This window comes from Octopus bimaculoides, chromosome 7 (assembly GCF_001194135.2).
Source record: "Octopus bimaculoides isolate UCB-OBI-ISO-001 chromosome 7, ASM119413v2, whole genome shotgun sequence".
NCBI classification, from domain to species: Eukaryota; Metazoa; Mollusca; class Cephalopoda; order Octopoda; family Octopodidae; genus Octopus; species Octopus bimaculoides.
The window spans coordinates 81,074,518-81,091,705 of record NC_068987.1 but is presented as its reverse complement, the minus strand read 5'-3'; the positions used below and the strand labels follow the sequence as shown (position 1 = coordinate 81,091,705).

At 32.8% G+C, this 17,188-nt stretch overlaps 1 protein-coding gene across 4 annotated transcripts in view; it reads right to left on the bottom strand.

Annotated features, from left to right (window-relative positions):
• The window catches only part of LOC106872053 (meiotic recombination protein SPO11-like), an 809,808-nt gene that overhangs the window by 774,647 nt on the left and 17,973 nt on the right, over positions 1 to 17,188 (bottom strand). For all 4 annotated transcript variants that reach the window (XR_008264640.1, XR_008264641.1, XM_052969772.1 and 1 more), the window contains exon 2: positions 13,971 to 14,084. Coding sequence is in view for 2 of the 4 variants with exons in the window: in XM_052969772.1 (XP_052825732.1) it covers positions 13,971 to 14,084 (114 nt within the window). In the remaining 2 variants the exon portion in view is untranslated. The remainder of the gene's footprint in view (positions 1 to 13,970; positions 14,085 to 17,188) is intronic.

Sequence of the window (17,188 nt, the reverse complement as noted above, 5' to 3'; positions counted from 1 at the left end):
TCGTTTAACGTCTGCTTTCCATGCTGGCATGGGTTGGATGGTTTGAGTGAAGGCTGGCAAGCCAGAAGTCTGTACCAGGCCCCAATCTGATCTGGCAAAATTTCTATAGCTGGATGCCCTTCCTAAAGCCAACTCTGAGAGTGTAGTCGGTGATTTTTACATGCCACCTGCAAGAGGGTCAGTCAGGCGGAACTAGTATCAACCTCGCGGAAATGGTGCTTTTTACAGGAGCCAGTCAGGCAACATTGGCAACAGTCACGCTTGAATGGTACTTTTTATGTGCAACTGGAATGGGAACCAGTCTGGCAATGATCATGCTGGAATGGTACCTTTAACATACCACTGGCACGGGTGCCATCAGGTGGTACTGTCATTGGCCATGACAATGATTTCACTTGCCTCGACAGGACTTCGCAAGTGCAATTTATTGCCCAACTAGCAGTATAGCCCAGCATTGCCCAGAATTAAGTTAGGATTATTAAGTGATGAAGCACTTTATTTCAAACCAAAATAAGTGACACTGACATCAAATTTGAGTGAAATCTGTTGAAATTGGTAAACGTTTGGCTGAAAATGGGTTGCAGGAAATTTGATTGGGAAATCCCATAAGGAATCAGTTTATCGATTATTTCTACTCATCGATTGTTTTTTTTTTCTGAGAACTTAAAGCATTCAAAGATCCCATGAGTCCTAAGTAATGCTGGTATCAAGTTGGAGCAAAATATGTCAAAATTGGTAAAAGTTATGGTTGAAAATGGGATGCAGCCAATTTTAGTGGTAAATCCTATAAGGAATCAGTTTATCAATTTTCTATCCTGAGTGAATGGAAAACCCCAAATGGATGCCTGCTGCCAATAGTGTTTGGCCTTGTGATTTGTTGATGGACATGGTGAAGCATGGTCTCACCGGAAACTGCAATTTGCGGAAGCTAAACGGCATGTCTGACCCCAAGGGATAAAGCTGCATCCTTGAAATGAAAACATTTTCACCCCTCCCACACCCTGTAGCAATGGTGGCTTCAATCAAGTGGGGCACCAGAGTACTTGATTACTAAGCAAGTCCCATTGCACTATTTAGGTGGAAGCAAGTTTCTGATTAGCATATTTGGGCATCCAACCTTTTTCCTAAGAATGTGAGGTGAAAGCCCTGCTGGCTCCAATGAGTTGAGAAACTTAATAGGGTAACTGACAATGTCTTGGGAGTCAGAGGTCTGGTCAATCAATTTGTTGTACTGTATGGCATTCATGCTGGAAGCTCCTATATGAACATTTCAGAGTGTTTGGATGTCAGTCTGAGGACATGTACTGATAGTGATAAAAATCAAACACCAGTCAATATCATGATGTTTGGAGTGATCACTAATGATGGCGATTTTATGCCTCCATTCATCTTCCCACACAGCCTCAAACTCAACATCAAGTGCCTGGGGGAGGTAGTGCTGCCCTGGGTGAAGAGGGTATCCTGGAAGACCCTATGTCTGACAACTGGACTCTGCACCATGCTACACAAGCAGAACCTAGTCATGGCTGTCAAGCAATTTCTGAAACCACCCCACCCCACCCCACCCCAAATATCTGGCCACCTAACTCCTCAGACTGCAACTCCCTTGATTATTATGTGTGGGGCACAGTTGAGTAAGAGACCAACAAAATTCCTTGTACCACCAAAGATGACCTGAAGGCAAGGGTTATGGCAGCATTCACCAACTTAAACAAGGAGACTGTCCAGAAGAGTTGCAAGAGATTCCAAAGTTGTCTGGAAGCCATGGTTGAAGCCAATGTCGATTTTATTGAATAAATTTACACTTTAGTATTTCAAGATATTTTTATGTAATTTTTGTAAATATATCTGTTAAAATGAGATGTCAGTGTTATTTTCATTTTTGCGTAATTTAGGTGACAGTTTATTCACCACATCCTGTATATACATTCTATATATACAGACACACACACATGTATATATACGTGTGTGTGTGTGTGTGTGTGTGTGTGTGTGTATGTGTGTGTGTGTGTGCGTGTATAAATATAATTATTTATATGTTGATAAGTATATTATGGTTGATGCCAGTGTCACATCTCTGGCTCCTATGCCGGTGGCACATAAAAGAGCACCCACTACACACTCAGAGTTGTTGGTGTTAGGAGGGGCATCCAGCTGTAGAAACCTTGCCAGATCAGATTGGAGCTTGGTGCAGCCGCTTGGCTTGCCAGTCCTCAGTTAAACTGTCCAACCCATGCCAGCATGGAAAGTGGATGTTAAACAAGGATGATGATGACGTGTATATTCATGTATGCATTGTATATATACGTATATACGTATGTGCATATATATGTGTGTATACCTACATATATACACACACACACATGCATAAATACATATAAGCAGATATATATATCATCACTTTTTAGTGTCCATTCTCTATACTGGCATTGGTTGAACAGTTTAAAGAGTTTGCTTACATCATATTCCAGTGTCATGGTTTCATACGTGTGTGTGTTCATACACACACACACACACACACACACACACACACACACACACATACATATCTCTATACATTCACTCATATGCATTACTGTAACAGTTTTCATAGTTTACTATATATATATATAAAACACATGCACACATGTATAGGAAAGAGAGAGTGTCTATGTGCATGAGTGACAGAGAGAGAGAGATAGTGTGTTTGTATGTGTGTGTGTGTGTGTGTGAAATTTAATGAGTGATTTGAACATCTTAGAATATGGTACATTCATGAATTGTATGTTTTTTAATCATATTAGATAAAGGGGACGGTTCCAGCATCTTCTAAACTAAGGAATATTAACCTCTTTTAAGTTGAGGAAAATTAGCAACAAGGGGTAAAAGGTGGTAATGCAAGTAATATTCAGTTTGAATTCTTGCACATTTTGTTTGAAAGGAAACAAGAAAATGTATGAAAGTGATACAGTCCTGAATTAAAAGGAGCAAGCATAATGTTTTGAAAAGAACTGGATTGTGTAAGACAGTGAATAATAGACGGGGCAGCTGCAACAAGTGTGTTTAAATATAGATATTAATACAGTCAGCATGTTTTACAAAGCCAAGACAGCTGAAGTATCAGATTTTAAAAAGAGACAGAACAGCTCATTTCTTGGTGAATGCACTGAACTAATGTTTGAAAAGGGTTACTGTGAGAGTTTGCTTGTTAAATGTTTTACGTTTTTTTTTTTTTGCTTTTCTTTTTAATGTGGGTAATGGAAGGAATTCTTAATCTTGTGAAAGCTGTAATGTACTGTAATGTAGAATGTATCCTAATTTTTTCAAGATAGACTTTGTAACATAGGAAAGGAAGCCCAGTCATTGCAATAAAATTTTTAATGTGAAAAATATGCAGTCATCATATCCTCAATCTTATAAGAGCTAGTATTTAAAAAGAGTTTGCTGGTTTTCATTAAATGTTAATTAAGAATGAAATGTTTTATGTCAGTTGAATAAGACTAAGTTGTCATGATCACATTATAGGATGTTTTGAAGAATGTGTGCACACCAGAATGAAATAATGTAACAAGTGTGTGAACTTAACATTAGAAAAAGTGTTGAAACTATATACTGAATGTAAATTCTTCAACCGTATGTTGGCCATTGATGTCAAGATACATAATATGTGAGATGACAAAACTCAGATCATCTGAATAGGTTGATAAAGATTAGAAAGAGCCTAATTAACACATTCCATAAAGGTACATAGAAAAAGAGAGCTCATAATTCAAAGGAATAGTGATAGATACCAAATGTTAACAATACTGAAAATGTTTCCATGGTACAATGTCAAAGTCATTCTTAATGACAACTTTAGTATAAAATTGTCAAAAGATTATTGGTAAATGGCAATAGAGAAAAAGCCTTTTGTCAGATTTGTCACATTTACATGTTTCCATGATCTTTTATTTCACACAAGCTTTAATCTATTAAAGCAAAGTTAAATAGTACAAATGTATGGCAATTTAAGTGATATTTAAACCCATTTTTGTTACTAGCAGCCATATTAGGATACACTATCACTAATAAGATGATAACTGGATCTGCAAAACTCAGAGTACAACTACTAATATCGTCACTACTACTAATATAAACATATATGCATAAAGTATAGAAGTATGGAGTTATGCTTTACTGATTTTTCTGTTGCTACAATTGCCAATGCTTATCTGCCAATATATCAATATACAGCATTTTAATATTGATTTTATTTTCCTGGTAAGGCAAGTCTCCAGAAACGACATATTTTCTTTATAAAACAATTTCACTTCTTCACATATGAAAACACAGTTTTGATGTATATGAATTTTAAGTAAAAACTTAAACTCAAAATGAAAATTAGATGTTTTAAGTTATTAATACTGACAGAATTATTTTTCTCAGACTGTTAATCTCGGATTTTCATCTTATGTTAACTACTGCAAGTTAAATGATTTGATCTCTTATCATCAGGTGTCATATTTATAATATTTATATTCATCTCCATGAACTTTTATTTTACACAAGATTCAATCTACTACACCATAGATAAATAGGACAAATACATGACAATTTAAGAGCTATTTAAACTCATTTTTCATTGCTAGCAGCTACATTAGGATACAATGGCACTAATTTTACAGATTAGATTCTCAGATTAAATTCTTCATACTCTAACACTACCTTCTATTTTCTATACTTTCTACTGGCTTTTTGATATTCTATGATTCTAATATTTATGTGTTTTCCTGTTTTCCTTTTGTAGACCCAACCACAATTGATTGGCATGTTATATATGCAATGATTTCAATTCTTCCTGCATTTGAGTAGATTTAACTCTGTTTAAAGAACTGCAGATTGCAGTGTTCATCCTGAAAATTGATTTAATGTTACATTGAATATTATATATTGAAGTTATACTTTTAATTCTCAGCCAGACCATAGCAATAACTTTCCCAACACTATAATAGTGGTTGAGCTCATAATTTATATTGAATTGAATGGATGTTAGCTTTTGATACATAAATGATTTGATAGCAACTTCTATGTACAGCAAAGTACTTCTATTATTTTCCTTTTCTGTAGTATAGATTTATATGCAGTCATATTATTCAGTATGACATGGACATAGTTTTGATGCTTCTACAGAATTAAGGTATCATCCACATACCTGAGCAAAATTGTTGGTTAGTTTTGCACTTTTCAGATCTCTTAGAGTTAAATTTTCATAGTGTTCCATATAAATATTATCTGCTACTTATTATAACACAGAAACTATGATCATCCATTCCAACTGGTAATATATCTTGTCTTCTTTAATAGTAACTTAAGTAACAATAACTTAAGTAGAAGATGACATATACCATGACATATACCATTACAAAACCCAGCACCATTTGCAATATGGCTTTTGCTCAATATATAGAAAAAGAACGAGTAAGAACATTTTGTTGTTATTTTGTGCAACCAACATGTACACAACAAATTTACTGCCAGATGATAGAGGAGAGACTAACACTTCAAAGGCACAAATACACAGGAGAGTTATCAGTTAGAAGCTTAGTTTCTATCTTAGTTCATTTGTGCTCTGATTTTCATGCAAGTTAATATTATACACCCAGCTTTGGCAAATGTATGAAGGAGAGACCAATATACGCTATTAGCTGGTGAGTACTAAATGAAAAGGTGTTAGGTGTTCACGATAGAATGAAATTGTAGCAAAGAAAAGCAAGAAATAAGCAATGATAGTCAATCTGAGGAACTGAGCCTTCCAGACAAGATGACGAAAGACCAAGATGAGTGGTAATGGTCTACAGCTGCCCTATCCAACACATACAAGCACAGAGAAAAGCATGTTAAAGCACTATCAATGATTTATAATAAAAAAAAATCAGATTGTTAACCTCACAGACATTCCCTCTCTTTATGTGTGTGTGTGTGTCCATACATGTGAAACAAAATATTTTGCAAGGTAACATTATCAGCAATCAAATTATTGTACTTTCATCAACCTTAAAGTCATTGTTAGAATTGGAATAGCTACACATCTGACATTCAATAAGTTAACAACCATATGATTTCTCACAAATCAATGGATGATAAATCTAGGTGATTTTCTCATAAATAAAATTTATTCACTAACCTAAGGTAACATCCATTCTTCTTTTCAGATATAAAATTAAGAAAACGTCATATACATATGTGGCAGCAATTTTTTTTAACAAAAAAAAACCAAAAAATTTCTTCATTATTCAAATACTCTATGCTTCAAACTATCTATGTGACACAAAAGTAACTAAAAGCATTGAAAAGAAGGGTGAAACATCAAGAAAATTTTAATACATTATATTTAAAACATCATATCTTTAGCAACAATGCCAAAATTTCCTTGCTTTATAGTCATAATTAATTGCTAATTTTTACAAGAAAATACTTCCTTGGCAAAATTAGTTATTTCATCTATACAAACTATGCAAGAACAAACAATTTAAATGACAAAATAAGTGAATTGTAAAACATTCAAATAAGATAAGAGATTTAAAGAAAATAAGAAATGTGAACAAGTAGTCTCTATTGACTTTGGGTATATAGTATTAACATTGAAGATAGTTGCAAAAAATAGTTTGGCATCAAAAATAATGGAAAAAAAATGCTTAACTTTGAAATAAGCTGAATTTTGCAAAATTTACTTTATAGTATGAAAATAAGCAAAAAGTGGCTTTTGACATCAATGATTTTGACTTAAAAACATCGTTGATATTTTTAGTTCTAAAATGTTTTAATGGTGACCATTAAAATTTGATCAGCTCTCAATATCTAAATAGCATTCTTATTCATTTATCAATAGATCTTGCAAACTAGAAGACACCAGGCACTAAATGCTGGGAAAACAGAAGAATCCAAGTAAATTATTATTATTGTCCTGCATACCCTTTCTCTTGATTATATTATATATTTCTTTAGAGAAACAGACAGTCACAAATGGTAAATTTTACAAGATTCTTCTTTCCTATGGATAAGAATATTAGTAAAAATCAGCTTCCGACAATGAAAATTAGCAACAATGGTAAAGTGGTAAGACTAAATGAGTTATAATACTTACTTTCAAATAATTACATTCTGATTTTAAATACTACAAGCTTTTATTTTGACTATTATCCATCAGTAACATTAAAATAAATACTAACATTAAAACAGTCATCTTGATTAGTAATATATCATCATCATCATGTTTATGTCCACTTTTCTCAAACTGACATGGGATAGACAAGACTTTTTGAGCTGGACATCCTCCCTGTTACTAACCTTTGTTTCCTAGTAAGATATTTATTCCTCTGCTGCTTTGAATGACAAACTGTTCAACGGCTAAACATATTTTTATGGCAGACAAACAATGATAATGTCTATGCAACGGCATTGTTTTACCCAGTGCATAAGCAATGTCAAGGCACAAATTGGAAGACACACACAACAGGCTTTCATAGTTTTCATCTACCAATTTCATTCACAAGACATTCTAGAAGTATTCAGGAGCAGATTTTTATATTCTGAGTTCAAAACCTGTTGAGGGGAAACTGGTATTTTATCCAATCTACTTTGAAAGGCAGTCAAGAACTAGGCTGATTTGATAATCTAATCTTTTGATCCCCAATTTTCTGGCTTTGTGTCTATATAAGAATTTGCTGTTTTACATAAAGTATCATCTCATATACTGTGCACTTTCAATGCATTATTAAGTATACATATTCTGTGGTTCGTATATGCATAACATGGCTGTATGTAACATTTGTGTCTATACTGAATGCATAATTTCTATTGCATTGATAATTTCTATTATCTGGGGTATTTCTTTTTCATGTATGAATGAGAACAATTTTGGTTATATATTTATTAATCTTTATATCAATCATAGCATATCTAGCACCATAGAATTATTTTCTTTTTGCATTTCCCACATTCAGGATAGTTATTTTCAGACCTCTGTATTTAGAAAATTTCAACAATTCCTCTTGTGATATATTGTAGTATAGTGGAACAGGTGTATCTAGAAAACACCAATCTCACTTGCTTGTGTTTGGCAAGAAAATTTTGAAGTTATACTTGGCATGCCCCAGAACATGGTTTCATGTACACTTTCAAAGACATTTTGTAATTTATGTCATCAGTCAGGAGAATTTCCAAAGCATGCATCTAGTAAATTTGTCATGCCTGTATATGCATTTGGTTTTGGCAAATTTTGTAATGCAAAACCTATCTTCTCATTGACTTCCATATTATAGTTTTAGATGTGCATCCACAAAACATTTTTCAGAAAAAAAACAAAGTATAAAATAAAACCATTTTTATGCATGAAAATAACTATTTTAAACGCATACAACATAGTATAAATAAAAAAAATTAAGAGGAATACATTAAGGAATAAACAAGAAAAATATTTTTAGCTTTCATTTGCTTATCAGCAAATTACATCCTGCCTGATCATTTACCCACACATTCAGGAGCCATTCCATGTTAAGAACTACATCATGCCTATGAGAAAACAATGGTTAGATAGTTACTGAAGTATCTGCATGAAATCATCGCTAATTTTGTCTTTTGTGTCACAAATGCAATGTGGCTGAGTTTCTCTCACACATCGAACCATTTTAAAACATTAACATAATCCCTTCTCCTTTTTGCCTTCACTTCCACCTGATGACTGTTTTCATGTCACCTTGAAGAAGGGTAACACACTATACTGTACATTTGTAAAAGTTAAATCCAGCAGCAACAACAATAAACAGAAAATCTGCACAGCAGCAGCAACAGACACACAATCCAGATCAAACAGTATTTCTAAAAAATAATGTATCTTTTTTATACACACATCACGACTTAATTTTTTTTTTTAAGTTTACCTTACTCTAGCTTCCATAACGACACAATCATCAGCCACATCTCAAAATTCGATCTTACTTTACAATGACCTTAAATATGGAATTCCATAACCAGAGTTTTCATAATAAAGTGGATCCTTGTATAAGAAATTTTCTAGTTTCTACCACATAACATTTTATACTAAAAGTTTCTCTCTTTTTTCCCAAATATTTTTATTGTTTTTTTTATAGATTCCTTTGTTGTTTTAATGCTGTCTGATACATTTCTTTTTTATACCCATTGGCCTCTCTAAAGACAAAATATGTTCCAAACACATTTATAGATATTTGTATTGGTTGCATTGATTCTCTATTAGATATTCTTGTAATCCCACAGTAGTTATTTTACAATATTTTTCTACTGCAGATGACCTCTACAATCATGTGCTTGTGTTAAATATATTCTGTCTGAATTATTTTAAATACTGTATGTGATGTAGCTTAAATACTGTAATTATTTTTTCTTGCTTTATCTGTCTATTTGTACAAATTTACTTAATTTCTGTTTGAATATAAAATAATTATAGCATATGATTGGAACAACTACAAAGTTGGACACCTAAGATCATATTTTCAACAATTAGTTCACTCAAGTATTAATCTAAAACATTTAAATTCTTTCCTGACATATGATTTTACTTATGTGTGTTGTATTTTATTTAATTTACTGATTCTTAAGTATTTTTCTTCAGACTAATTCTTTTATTGCAGCATCAAAAAAGATATTGATTTTTATGAGTCATCCACTCTTCAAAGTAGCCTTGGTACATTTATTTTGTCCCATTTTTAACTCACAGAGTCTTTGCCTAATTCTTCTAAGCTATACATTTTTGCATGCACATGCATTTTACAACTAACATATAAAGGCAAAATATGTGCAGATAAGGTTTCAAAATGAAATCACATTTCTTTTAACTGAAGATAGTTACCTGCATGGATGCACATTTACTTAGCAAAGAGAAATAAAATTTGTACGCAAATTTCTGCTCACACCCACAGTAAATAATACAAGGGAAACCTCTTCCCCAGAGAGCCTATGTACATGCTTCAACTTTTTGAATCTCTTTCACTTTTAGCTCATCCCACCTCAAAAACTGTTTTCATTTGTGTATGGCCACTATTTGCATCGTGGTATACAATGTACGTCTATGTACAACTTGGTCATACACATTCAGTTTTATACATTCATTATGCATATTATTATATACATTTTGTGGCATATATTCAAATTTTATTAGTCAGTGTGCTTGATTACTGTTCTGTTTATTATTTCAGCCTTCAGCTACTTGGACATCTTTATGATTTTGACCATCACCACAGATTCCTTACAGTCTCTTGTTTGTTTACCACTAGCATTCACTTCCCCTTCTCTTCTCTTCTGTACGTGTATCTGTGTTACTGTGTGCCCTTTTGGCACACAGTACCTGACCTAGATCTTTACACCTCTCTCAACTTTCAACAAGTTACAAATTTTGAGCACTCTTCCCTCACACTTTACTTTCTTTCCAATCATACTACCTTCATCATCTCTTACTGGCTTTCCCACCTCTTTCTCTACATCTACCTCTGCATATCACTCCTTTATTTCATTTTCTCATGTACAATTTTTCAACCTTGCCAGTAACACACACACACACTTTCTTTTTCTTCCTCTCCCTAAAGAAAGACTAGCGTCTGACATGGTTAGATTATTTCACTTCTTACAGCAATTCAACTCATTGAACCATTCTACATCTCTCTTAAGAATTTCCAGTAATTTTTCAACTCTTGCATATTGCGTGCGTTCATTCATATACAGTAGCATTAATTATCACCATAATACCTCTAATCATTTCCATGCTGGTGTAGCATTTTATTTAGAGGTATTATAGTGTCAAACTGATGAAGAGCAAAGAAAGACTATCCCTTTGAGATATTCTTTTTCCTACAGAAATTAACTTTGCTCTTACTATTCTATTGTTTGTTTTGGCTAGAGAAGTAGTTTCCTATTTAACTTACAGCATGCTTGATATACCTGCATACCACTGGTGCCTCTATGCTTACATCTAATGTTTCTAGAATCTTTGAGCTGAAGAAGCTATCAAATCTTTGTAACGACCAACCTGTGTTATAGCTATATTTCACATTTTCTTCAAGTCTTTAGATATAGTTTTGCTAATCAGTGGTTGATGATCTTCACAGGTTTAAGATACTTTTTACAGCCATCTTTATGATTATCAGTTGCAGTCTTGAATGTGATTGCATTATGATCTCAATGCTCTGGGGAACTTCAGTGAAGTGTTTACCTAGCCAATTTTTTATATGTTTATAAATTACTAGTGTGAATTTTTTCTTGACTTTTCCTGTCCACAAAAATATTGAATATAATGCAAGGTGTTCATATCTGTCTATATATGCAGTGTTGGCTAAAATCCTAGTGTAAACTTTTTCCTATTTTCAGTATTAGAACAATAGATATTTGAAGAAGTGCTAATTTCTTGAGATCCATGACTGTTTCTGTTAGTTGTTCAAACAGACTTCCTTTGTAAACAACTTATAAAAATATTAAACAGAGCAGCTTCTAATTTCTTTAACATCATAACTGCAAGGCTCTCTTACCTACATGAATAACGAAAGGCTTATTATAAAAGAAATCATTATTACAAATAACTTTCTAAATATAAATTAGTTTCTGAACTACATAACTGCAGTCATTATATAAGACTATTCATAATGAATAAAAAATATCATTGGTTTCAGTTTGACAAAAAAAGCAAACAAAACCGAGCATCCATTGCGAGTTTGGGATCAAATAATGAAAACATTGATTTAGTGCTCTAAAATAAAACTAATTTCCATGAATAAGTGCTTCTTTCCTTCAGTATATTAATTTCATATCTTTCTATGCATTGATCATCATTTGATATTGAGTATAAACATACAACAATTTATCTTGTGAACTGTTTATTTAAATTGTTAAAAAAAAAAGAGTAACCATGTTTCACAGTAGTTCTACATCTAATGGATTGAAATTCACTATGTTGTAGATCTTTGCAGTACTCAGACTGTAGATAAGGCTAAGTCAGCTTCAGCCTGATTTGAACTCACCACAGTAGCTAATTAAACAGAAATTAAAATTCTTTGGAGGAAGTAAGTGCTTGAGAGATAAAGCAGGCCTGATTGATTTTTGAAGCCAGACAATTAAAATAATCAATCAGGAATTGTTTTCAATTTGTTCATATATTATTTTAAATTATATACATATGATATGCCAAAACCAAATGTTTATACTGAATAATCATTCAATTGTAATCATAAACTAAAATATGATTAATTAATAAAATATTTCAAAGTTTCTATTGTTATGTTGCATATGATTATAACTTTTGGCACATCACTACAATTCAAAACTAAACTTATTACCATTCCCAACTAATCTAATGATATTATTTTCTCTCAGAATTAATTTCTATTTTCCTCTTTTCAGTTGTAAGGTAGATATATTGCCTATTTGGTTTATACCATTTAAGATCCCCAGGAACCTATCAGATGAACATATGCTGTATCTCACTGGTGTTTATTGTTGATAACGTTATGTAATTGTTTAGCAATCGGATGTGTTGGTGTGTATGCTTGTGAAATTATTGAAGAGAAAACTGTACTGTTAGTGCATTTTCACTGTTCCATAAATATATGCTCAAGTGAATTTTTCAATGTGGAGAAATGAAGGAGATCATATTGTTTGTTTGAAGCAGAAATTGATTTAATTTTAACTTTTAATTGAGCAGTGTTGTCTTTCTGAATCCTGAGAAATTAGTATTATCACTAAGCAGATTGTTAATTTCTGCAATCTTGTCTATGCATAAACAGACAAATAGATTAGGACAAAGCATGGCCAAATGGTCATGAAATTTGTTTCATAATGAAAAGGTGCTCAGGTCTAATCCCACTGTTTAATACTCACCTTCTGACATAGCTTAAGATCAACCTTTTGAAGAAAGTCAGAAGATGATAAACAGGTGAAAGCCTGTAAAGTAGATTGTATTTCAAATATTCAATCTTATCCAATCTTTGAAATATATTGAATACACAAGTGTTCATACAATTGTCACTTACACAGGATTTCAGTTAGTCAATAGATGTGTTGATCATAAAAAAGCTGTTGCAGTAATCTTCATTAAAGCTAACAAGATAACTATTTACTTTATTTACATATATAAATTTTGTGTATGTGTGTGCCTGTGCAGACATGTGGGTTAACATGTAATGATATTTGTATCTTTGTATGGGATTATTTGAGTGTGCATGCATGTGTGTGTGAGCATTAGCAAAATCATTAGCGTATTGGGAAAAAAAACAGCTTGCAGTATTAGTTCCAACTCTTTACAATTAGCTATTGTTTTATATACCAATTATTATTGTTTTACAATTTAGTCAAAGAAGGACAGTAGCCACAACCATCTTTTGGTCATTCAGGGCTAGGGAAGGAAAGGAGGAAGCTATCATCAGATTAGGGACCTTATCTAAATGCTTGAAAAAGACTGGATGTTGCTTCACAAATCCAAGGACCACGTTATGATTTTAACAGAACAATGATTTAAATCTGCCAATCGGCCATCTAAAACGATTCCGCAGTCTCAATCAAACAAATTTTACAAATAAGAATTTGGTTAACCCAAGGCTATGGTAGGAGACTTTTGCCCAAGGTGCTGCACAAGCAGATTGAACCCAAAACCAAGAAGATGAGAAGCAAATATTTTAACCATGCAATCATGACAATGCCAATATGTCTAGGTAAGCATGTGTGTGGGTAGATTGATTTATGTATAACTATAAAAGAGTTAGGAAAGAGAGACTGAAAGAGAATTCATTCAAAAAATGAAACTGAAAATATATAACAGATAATGAACATCAAAACTGCTTTCAAATTTTAGCAATTATAAAAACTTGACTTCTGGTTATCAATTTTGCATCATCTGTGGATTTAAAGTAATTTTTTCATGCTTTCATTAACAAACAATATTGCAAAAAATGAAAATGATATTTTATTAAAAAATACATAATGAAAATACTTGCTTGATATTATCCCATGAAGAATGATTAGTGTATTCAAGTGAAGGCATAATTCCCTTTTCAAGTGACTTCAAAATTTTTAATATGATATTTTCTATTTTTCTTAGAATATCACACCTGAAAATAATTATACTTATATAATTTAATAATAATCAATTTATTCTAGTTTTTTTTTTTTTTTTTCAGTTTGTAATGTATCAAAAAATATAACAAATTTGAAATTTTTCCTTTTTACTTTTTAAAAAAAATTTCCAATTAAAAAAATTTCTCTGCATTTATGTAATAAATTAATAAAGTGAACGAGAGTGTGTGTATGTTTGTGGATGTGCATGCATTTAAATATATAACTCATTCTTCAGATATAATTTACAAATATGAATCAAACATACATTATGCTATATAATTATAACTATATGAAGAAGGTGCTGAAAAGTTCCTGGCTTTGGGCAAAAGACAATACAGGAGGATCAGTTAATTATGATTTTATTGAACATATTCCACCCTCAGATCCACACACTCATTGCAGAAATCCTTCAGTTTTTCTAAGCCCTGTAAAAGAACTCAGAAGGTTGGGCTTCCAACCAGGCCTTTCATGATACCCTTAAAGCCAGGAACTTTTCAGCACCCACTTGGTATATACATATAAGTGTCAATGTCTGTTTGCATTGAAACAAAGTCTCTATTTTGCAGCAAATCTTTACAAGATTTCTCACGGAGGTCAAGATGCAACCCACTGTAACACATGAACACAAAGAACCCCACATTCAACAACCCACTGGAATAAAATAAGGATGAGTTAATAAAAAGAGATGTAGACTGATAGTTGTACTGGAGAAGTAGTTGAGGAGGTATGTTAATATGAAGTACATCAGTTTACCATTGTCTTTCACCTTAATCTTTCTCTCCCCCCATCTATCATAATCTCTCTCTTGTTAGTCTCTAAATGATATTTACACATTTGATTCCCAATAAGTGTAAATTTTCTGGTATGTTATGTTTAATTGATTTTTGTATCCTTTCTTCATCTAACAGTACTCACTCACTCAGTAAATGTATGGCATGACTACAGAAGTGTTGGAAAAACCAATTATAAACACATCTCTTGAAATGATACTGAGGGCTTATCTTAGAATCACGGAACTATAGAAACCATTTGTGGCTTTCTAAACATGCCAGTCTAGTTGCCAAAAATATTGTGCAAGATATTAGTGCCACCATCACTCAACAGCCCAATCCAGATGGTACAAGTTACTTAACACTGTAGCTGACATTAACAATACTGCCTACTGTCTAACAGAATATCTCAGTTCTCTTCAGCCTATTCTAGCCATTCTTCACAACCTTCAACATTATGTGCTATTAAACTTGACTGCACCAAAACTCTGTAACAATATAAGACTAGCTGTCAAAATTCTTATGCACCATCTGATCAAAGCCATTATTGTGGCTGGTTGTGCCAAATGAAAAGAGGTTTATGTTCCACACATTCTCACCATTCCATTAGATATCCAGTTCCAGTCAAAGACCCTTCCTTCCATTTCCAATATCACTGTCTTTTGTCTTTAACAAGACTCAAGATAGCTGTAGTTGAACTGAAAAGTTCATGTTTCTTTCATTGGTAGCTCTATGTTGCATAATCATTTCTTGGGCTAGACAGATATATTTTCACTAGAACACCAAACTACAGAACAACAAATGAAATGTGTACCCTAAAGTTCTAGCTAAATTCTCATGAGAATTACTTCTGCTCTATATGTTGCATAGCAACTTTGAATTACAAGAAAAATATATACAACATAAAGATAGTATTTTCTTAAATCATAAAATTAGAATTACCAATAAACATGTTCCAAAAAGGCTTTGTACACAGAAATCTGGTAACTCTCAACTTTATATGTGTGACTACATTGCAATAAAATATATATAAGCAAATAAAATTACATATCAAAAGCACTACATAAAAACTTGTTTTAAATTAAGTTTAACAAAGAGGTGCAAGCATAATTGTGTGAAAAGAAGTTTGTTTTTCAATCACGTAGTTCCCAGTTCAGTCACGCGGTGTAGCACCTTTGGCAAGTGTCTTCTACTATAGCCCCAGGCCAACCAATGCCTTGTGCATGAATCTGGTCGACAGAAACTGAAAAAAGCCCACCATCCATATATATATTGCCAGTTCTTCTCAAGTTGTCCAGCCCATGCCAGCATAGAAAACAGACATCAGATGTCGATGATGTATATATATATATATATATATATATATATTGTTGTACTTGGGGATGGTCATATTGCCAGTTTAGCCAATAAAAACACACGCACTGTATATTTGGTGTTGATTTGCTTCAGCTTTATATTACATTAATCTTAATCTTATTTCGGCCAGAGTTCTTTCGTCACACTTCTGTAACCTCATCAGTGGTCCTTTGTTTCCTTCTTTCTTATGTGTGTCTCACCTTGCTAACTATCAGCCATTTTGTATTTTGTATTCCTATTGTATGTGTCTACGCATGCGTGTCCTTCAATGTGTCTATGTCTTTTGTAAGTGCATGTGTGTATGGGGAGTGTCTGTATCACCTATATTCTCTGTTAATACGTGTTCGTTTGTATTTGTTCTTATTTATCTATTTTTTCATGTGTGTGTGTGTGTTTTTTTTGTTTGTTTGTTTGTTTGTTTTTTTATCTACTGTGTGTTTTTTTTGTGTTTTTTTTGTGTTTAATTAAATTTTGTTAACGTATGTAGTATTTAATTCCATTTGTTTATCTATGTATTGTATTATATTTTGATCATATTATTATTGGTTTATGGGTAACATGTTGTCATATGTTGTGGTTTGTGGTTTGTTAGTGGTGTGTGTGTGTTCCATTCTAGTTTCCTATTCAGGCTAGGTTTCTCTTCTATTATGTGTGTAGCTTCAGTAATTTTTCTAAGTGCTGCATCACTGCTATGTGTAGATAAGATTTTAATTTCTATGTTGTTGATTGAGCCTCTATGTTCTTGCTCAGCGTGCTGGTACAGAACTGATGAGTTCTTCCCTTCCTTAAGTTCCCTCCAATGTTCGTTTGCCCGCTCCCCTATGCTCCTTGCTGTTTCGCCTACATATGTCATTGTCTTATTTCTGCATCGTCCCTCTGTACATCTTATACTATAGACCACATTTCTGGTTTTGCAGTTCGTTTGTGGGCTAAATCTACATACGATACAGTTCCTATCAGTGCAGGGGGTT